At 36.4% G+C, this 8,105-nt stretch overlaps 1 protein-coding gene across 2 annotated transcripts; it reads right to left on the bottom strand.

Moving 5' to 3' along the window:
• Positions 1-950: 950 nt before the first annotated feature.
• Positions 951-7,844, bottom strand: LOC132635780 (potassium channel AKT1-like). 2 transcript variants are annotated; one of them, XM_060352305.1, is made up of 9 exons: positions 7,111-7,844; positions 5,347-5,712; positions 4,886-4,943; positions 4,235-4,798; positions 3,963-4,061; positions 3,556-3,588; positions 3,020-3,476; positions 1,996-2,595; positions 951-1,521 (listed from the first exon to the last, which is right to left on the bottom strand). In XM_060352305.1, the coding sequence occupies exons 1-9, from the start codon at positions 7,296-7,298 to the stop codon at positions 1,262-1,264; spliced, it is 2,625 nt and encodes an 874-aa protein (XP_060208288.1). In that variant the 5' UTR covers positions 7,299-7,844; the 3' UTR covers positions 951-1,261. The 2 variants fall into 2 exon arrangements, with proteins under 2 accessions (XP_060208288.1, XP_060208287.1); XM_060352304.1 differs by having other exon boundaries at positions 951-1,524; positions 7,111-7,843.
• Between the last annotated feature and the right edge of the window lie 261 nt (positions 7,845-8,105).

Below are 8,105 nucleotides of genomic sequence, written 5' to 3'. Positions count from 1 at the left end.
AACTTTCGATTTTATAATTTAAGTAGATGTATATTATAAGTATATTCTAAGTATATCGTAGATATATTCCTAACTTAATATAAGTAATATTAACTTGAATACTTGTAAGAATATGAACACAAGTAAATAGAAGAAAGCTCAATGAGCTATATATTTTATTCATTAATGAATAACATTTATTTGCAAGTTGTAATTTTTTTTAACTTGCAAATAATACATGAGATGCAACTAAGTAGTACAAGAATAAAATCACATTGTTGCAACCATTGTCGCAAGCAAATAAATTGCAAGAAATTAACGGAATAAATTTCGACAATACAAACGTTGAATTGAAGGGAGATAGAATTGCAAATCCACCAAAGTTTTGAAGCTACTTCGGATTGTTGCAAAATCTCCAACTCCACCAAAACTTTGTTTGTATAATTGCAAAATATAAAATTGAAACTTGTAGGAAACTTTATAGTATATAATTGATAGAAATTGTAATTTTAAAGTGGCTAGTTATTGCAAAATAGCTATAAATTGAGAAAAAGTATAGAGAGAATTGGTATGGATGAAAATAAAATGGATAGGGATTTATATAGAAGTGGGGGAGGGGTTAAAGTGTTAAAAATAAAAGTTTGTGGGGTTAGGGGTGGTGGGGGGCCAAAATATTTTGGTCGTTGCCAACGGTCATTTATGCAAATTGGTCCATTGGGCAATGGCCAGTAATGGCTAGTGACAGGCTGAATTAAAAAAAAAAAAAAATTTGGCCAACCGCCCCGACCGGTTGACCAGTCCACAGTTCCAATTTTGCCAACCCATAACCGGCCCGACTCAAACGATTATTCGTTAACCGGGATTCCGGGTCCGGAACAAATTTAGCCGGTTCCGGTTACAACCGGTTCAACCGCCCCGGTTGACAAGCTTACTTTGATGCAATAAAATAAAAGTTTTGTGACTAACATACGAAATTTACCCTAGTTATATTACGTGCATAAGAATTCTCAATAATTGAGAAGAATATTTTGTTATCTGTAAATTATATACATTTTGCACCACCCCCCACGCAAAACACAGCCCAACACGGTTGTCCTATTTCTTCCAACTTTTCAATGAGTATATGTGAATCAAATTCCTCTATGCGGTAATTACATTGCCTTGTTAGTGATCTATCATCTACTATATCTCCAATATGATGAGCACAAAAATTACAGGTCAACCAGATTCACTTCTGCAATATGTATGATTATTTCTTACTATTAGCTGTGTTTTAATATTCTTAAGTATCATCACCAGCAAGAACTAGATGATCTCCATCTCTTATTACTGAAATGTCTTCAATAAGTGCTCCATCTTCAGTCAGTACTTTGGTGAGAGAGATGCCAAATTTCTGGGCACCAATATCAAGTAGCTCTTGAATGGAATCCGGCAAAAGCACAACCCTTCTACCTATATGAGCTTTCTCTAGACAACCGATGGTAACTCTGCCTGGAATCCTTGAACTGGCAATTTTAGTTGAAGAATCCAGGCCGCTTCCTCCTGCTAAGATACCATAATGCACAATTATTTCCAAACAAAAAAATAATATTGAAACTTTATCAAGCCAAGACCTACTAAGGAGGTAAAAGAGGCTTTTCTAACTTAAGGCTATCTTGTAACATAGATGTATTGTAGAGTTGACCATCTTTTTGACTTTGGAGGTGATAAAAGTAGTTAGTTATTATCCTAGTTGATATTTAGATGGATTCACGCTGCATCCTTTATTTTTTACTGGTATAAAAGGGCAGCCCGGTGCACTAAGCTCCCGCTATGCGCGGGGTCCGGGGAAGGGTCGGACCACAAGGGTCTATTGTACGCAGCATTACCTTGCATTTCTGCAAGAGGCTGTTTCCACGGCTCGAACCCGTGACCTCCTGGTCACATGGCAGCAACTTTACCAGTTACGCTCCCCTTCTTATTTTTTTACTGGTATAAAGTAAGAAATTTGCCTTCAAAATTTAAAGCTGTACTCACCATCATGGTGTCTCTGGCCTGCAGACATAAATCCTATCAGTGAATTCTGAAAGGGACTAGCCCTTTTCTTCATTAATCTGCCGTGGGACGAGCCACTTTCTCTAGCTAGTGGTGATGCTGTTTCTTCAGGAGTTAAGAGATGAATCATGGGATCGCTCTGATACTTCTTAAGGTAGGGGGCACTAGGCATTTCAGTAGGATAGACGTTGGTTTCTTTACTAGTTGGTTGCATCGAATTGAAAAGCTCTTTTATCTCTTCGTGGCCCTGATATTCAGCCAATGCTCTTGGTGTCCAACCGTGAACGTCTGGTTTATCAACATCAGTTCCTTGTTCCATTAGGAATTTAACTATTTCGACGTTCTCCTCAGAAATAGCAGTGTGCATTGCTGTCGTGCCTAAGCTGTTGTTAAGAAGGGTGACATCACCTCCATACTTGATGATCTCCTTAAGCAAGTCTAGGCTGCCTTGCTCCACTGCAAAGTAAGCAAACTGACCTACGTCTCCTGAAGATATTGTTGCCCCATTGTCCACAAGCAATTTTATCGCAGCTTCATGCTTCCCCATCATTGCATCCCACAATGGAACATTTCCTTCGGAATCTGCATTCATAACAAAAAGTAGTTGTTTATCAGAGAGAGAAGTGACCGAATAAAGTTGAAGTTAGGATACACTTGCAAATTTGGGAGTGATGCTCTAGTCACAACTGGTGCTAGTACTTGATATTTCTCAATAGAGAACCATCAAGGCCATAAATGGGGTATACAGATTGGAGGAGGGCAGACGCAGCTAAGTTATTCTTGTGAAAAAGGTTCAAGAAGACTTGAAGGAACCAAGGATAAAATTGCCTCTCAGATACTTAGTTGAGGTCATTGGAATAATTGAAGGCAAACACAAATTAATAGCTCGAATCAGGTATAAACTTTATAAACTAATGTACTCCATAATTTTCCAAACATAAAGTATGATATCCTGAAAGAAACGGTTAAGGCGATTTTCTTTGTGGTATGGAAATGGAAAGAGTACCTTTTCTATTTGGATCTGCTCCAAAGTCTAGAAGTAGAAGAATACATTCAACACTTCCTTTTGAAGCTGCTATATGCAACACTGTACGTCCATTGCTATCAGATTCGTTCGGATCCATACCCCTTTTTAGCAATTGGCGCAACAAAAGATCATCTCCTCTGTTCGCTGCAAAACATAAGCTGAGAGGCATGTCCATTCTTCCCTGAGCCAGCATATGTTCTATATCTGCTAATACCGTTGTCATCATTGGATCCTTTCGCTCTTTCAAATGCTGAAGGAGATTGTTCATGATTATTGTCCCGTCTCCTATATTTGCTTTAACGATGTTGAAAAATGAAGTACGATCCAAGCGTAGCAGTTGGGATGTTCTTTTCGTTTGAACAGTAAAGAGTTGAGGCCTATAGCAAAGCACACCAACTTCTCCACAAACGCCTCCTTTCTTCAACTCGCCAACTACCTACAAAAATTTATACACTCAATAAGCATTTAAGCTCAGGACAGCAGTAATGTTTAAGTCTGACACTAGAGCAACTTACCTGATCCATCCCATTCCTGTGTGATACAAGTTCCTGCATGTATAAGCAAGATGTGATTATTAAGAGATTCAATTGCAGCGATTAAATCAACGAAGAAAAAAATAGATGATAATGTGTATTTGACACAACAAGAATATTGAAGAGTAAAAATGGGTTGACCAGAGTAAATTTTTTGTAAGTAGTAGGACATGTTTCAAAAAAATTGTTTTCACCGAAAATGAACATTATTATGGATGCAGAAGCTATCACGGTTCCTTGACTTGACTTTGGCTATTGTGATAAATCAACAGCAGTACGAAAAAAATAAGAGACTCATTAGTTTTCTTTTTAAAAGTATTTTTGTCTTTTGCTTTCCCTTCCGTTCCTTTCCCAGAAAAAAAAAAAGTGAGAAAGAGCGAGGTCCCTACCACTGCTCCATTAACCAGAATGTACAAATCTGTAGGTGCTTCATTTTGCAAAATGACATCCTCTCTTGGAGGGAAATACTCGGCCTTCATCTCAGCAACCTGTACAGTATTAAATCACCAAGAAGAAACCAAATCACCTATTAGTATTATTAAAGAAATTAGTGAAACAATAAACTACATTTCGTTATAGATAAAAGAGTATTGACCAATAGGTTGAAATTTAACCAAACGTTAAAGATCAATCAATAAAACTAAGCATAAGCTGGAATTACCAGTTGAAAAAGTAAGTCATCTGATACACCATGGAATAAGTACACCTTATCGACCAGTGAATAGAATAGATAATGTGAAATGCCAGATCGAATAGCTTTGGGTAGTGTTCCAAGAGTTTCTTGCTGCTGTAGACCTTCCGAATCTGTTCTGTACCTCAAACACAAGTGAGCTAGCATCTGTTCTTCAAGCCGAACCGGCAGCTTATTCCTTTGTGCAAAGCTTGAGGCAGCTTGAATAGTATCCCTGAATTTCCTAGTCTTACTGGTTCCATGGACGACCAAGTTGGTCATATTTCCAATAAGATATGCAGTCAACCCGAGGTTGAATAGCATGTAAATCATGGTGAATATCATTTCATCTGTAGCCACAGCGTGCAAATCCCCATAGCCAGTTGTTGTAAGCGTTGTAATGGACCAGTACATACACATTACATACAGATTCCAGATGCTCCTGTCATGAAAATTTCCCATGGAAAGTGAAAGCCAAGTTTTACTTGGGTCTTTTTTCCGAGCAGCAAGAAGGTAGTAGAAGCAGCCAGCACAATGAACAGCAAAAAGAGTCACCTGAAAAGAGTATCCCAAAGTGTGTTATGGTAAATCGTCATTGAGGTACTTTACAAGCAAATGCCATTTACTGCTTGATAGACTTACACATATAAGCTTCAGTACTCGAACCCCAAAGTAACTGACCCTCCTATTTTTCTCCAATCTACAGCAAAAGAACAGCATATTGTCAGCAAACGCATAGGTAATGAGGATTGTGCTTATCTTCTTCAGGCAAACTATTATAACAGTGTGTAATGCGAATTGACTTGAAACAGAACGATTCACAATTTGTTAGACCAAAGAATCCCATAGATCAATACAACAAGACTTAAACATAGAAAATTAAAAATGTAAATCAATTGCTAAAAGAAACACCACGAAGAAAGACAGTACTCATAGGATTTAAAACATATATGCAATTTATTCCTTCTTGTATTTATATTTGACCACCATCAAACAGATCAGGCATTGATCCGATAGACTGAAACGAAGAAAATCTTTAACAACAAATCAAACATGGAATTATAAGCAGTTCTGCTAATAAAGAGGGGCTTTAAGCATCTTACTTAGCAAACATGACACTGGCTCTTCTAAGACGCCAGAGGCGAAGCATACTGAAGTATCCATATGATTGAAGATGGTGAGGCAATGCTTTCCGAGCAAGTTCGGAAGGGATGGTGGATATCAAATCAAACACAAACCCAGATTTTATGTACCTCAAAGCAATCCGCTTTGGGTCATCAATCATACTGTAAGTTGATTTATCAAGATAGGCAACAAAGAATGTCAGGATAATGTCAACGGCGAAAAGAAGATTAACTATGTTATCTATGATGTCAATAGGTCCATGAGGTCTGTCTAGAAATCCAAACTGAAAAGGTGACGCCCATGCTGTGTAGAAAACAAGAAGCACCAGAAATCCATTCCAAGCCCTGCATGATAATTTTGGTTAAAGCCATATAGGCTAAAATCATCAAAGTTACTGAACATATAACCATCTATTCAGAATCTGTTTTAAAAAAAAGTTACTGAACTAACACAAATAATATAGTACCTCCTTCCAGAAAGACCTGAATGCAGTGGTGGATGTAGCATGATAGGTGGGGGTTCAATTGAACGCCAAACTTTTGACGCATAATATAAATTTATGTGTAAAAATTTATTAAAATTGCAATAAATAGTAGACATGAACCCATAACTTTTAAAATATAACATGTTCAAACTAAGAATCTTAACTGGTTGAACCCATAAAGTTTAAATCCTGGATCCGCCTCCACCTGAATGGTTAAGTTGATCAATTCGACTCGTTTCAGGACATTTCCCAATTTATGTGAAGGTGTTCGAGTAGGAGGGTCAACACACTTAATTTTGACCATGAATTCGGGTATAAGATTCTTCAAATATTTTAAGATAAAATTTGAAAACTGCCCAAAGAGTACTACAAGTCCACGCAGCTAATGACTCAAAATATATTTAAGAAGTTTGAGAAAATTATAGCCAAAGAAAAAATTGTTTCTCTCCATACAGTAACACGTAAGTCAGGCTAAAGTTTATAGATTAAACTATTACACTAAAGGGTTCATTTGGTAGCTGGTTTGGAGATTTTATCTTAAAATATTTGAAGAATCTTATACCCGAATTCATGGTCAAAATTAAGTGCGTTGACCCTCCTACTCGAACACCTTCACATAAATTGGGAAATTGCACGAAGAGTACTACAAGTCCAGGCAGCAAATGACTCAAAATATATTTAAGAAGTTTGAGAAAATTATAGTCAAAGCAAAAATTGTTTCTCTCCATGCAATAACATGTAAATTAGGCTAAAGTTTATAGATTAAACTATTACACTAAAGGGTTCATTTGGTAGCTGGTAACTATTACACTAAAGGGTTCATTTGGTAGCTAGTTTGGAGGTAAACGTTTGATAGCTGGTTAGGAGGATAAGTTGTTCATGTACATAAAATTAATGCGGTGTCTAGTTTGCAATTTAGAAACCCGCATAACTAATACATGTATAGGTTACGAGAAAATTTATGTATTATTTTATGCAGGATAGAAGATGGAGCAACTAATGACTAACTCTTGCATAACTAATCCCCACATAAAAATATAATAGATAGATTCCCCCATAGGATACGTGCACAACTCTAACCATCAACCAAAGGACCCTAAAGGTTGAAATCGATATACAAGAAAAGCAATTCAAGAACTATGGAGTATAAGAAAAGAATCTGCTGCATGAAGTTTAGGTAACCGTAAAATCATCTACCAAATTCAAACATAAAAATTGGAATTTGGTAAAGAATTCACCCAAGATTGAAATAACGAACCTGTAACGGGGATTAGAGGGGGAGATAATGTGAGGAGGAAGCTTGATTTTACGATTACTATGAGCGCCAAGAGAAGGAAGAATGCCACTAGTAATACTATAGTGACTGCTTTTATCATCCATTGAATATGCTCTCTCTATTTCTTTCTCTATCTCTCTTAATCCACACATCATCTTCATCTTCTCCATTATTAATTCTTCTTATACAACACATATATATAACATATATTAGCTCTCTTCTTTGCCCGACCACCAGCACAGGCCGCCGGGCTTTGCCACCCTCTTCTTCTCCTTCTTATATATTATTATTACTGCCACCCTCATCTTTTTCTTTATTCATTTGATATACTATATATATTACACTTTCTTTTTTCCTTTTCCTTGTATTTATAGTAGTTGACGACATTCTTGCGAGTCCTATTCTGACCATATATCTCTCTCTCTTCTCTGGTTTAGCCGTTTCCTCCTGAATTTCAGTTAATTGTGTTGTACTTGTGCTATAACGCAACAGCAAAAGACTTGACTACCCCTTAAGTCACTTTTGGTTTCTTTATACCAAAAAAGAAAATAAAAAAATTGTGGTTCCTTTACCTTTTCTTTTAAAGTTTTTATTTTTTATTTTTTTATTCGTATTAGGAGGATAAAAAGAGGAGAAAAGAGATTCGTGAGACTTACCATAAGAATTATTCACTTTATTCCGAATTTTTTTTTTTACTTTTTTTCGGAATTAGCGTTTGGCCATGAAAATTTCAAATACAACTTCAAGTTGTATTCCGGAATATCAAAAACTCAAAAAACTTGTTTTTAAAAAAAAATCACTTTTTTAAAACTACATTTCATCAAAAACTACAATTTCAAAAATTATGGCCAAACACAACTCCAACTCCAAAATTTCAAAAAAAGTGATTTTTTTTTAAATATCTATGGACAAACAGGGCCTTAAACTCACACGAGACTCTGATTGGGCTGACAAATTTAGCCCAAGTCTTTTTTTGT

Source organism: Lycium barbarum, chromosome 4, assembly GCF_019175385.1.
Source record: "Lycium barbarum isolate Lr01 chromosome 4, ASM1917538v2, whole genome shotgun sequence".
Classification (NCBI taxonomy): domain Eukaryota; kingdom Viridiplantae; phylum Streptophyta; class Magnoliopsida; order Solanales; family Solanaceae; genus Lycium; species Lycium barbarum.
This window is presented reverse-complemented; position numbering and strand designations above follow the sequence as displayed.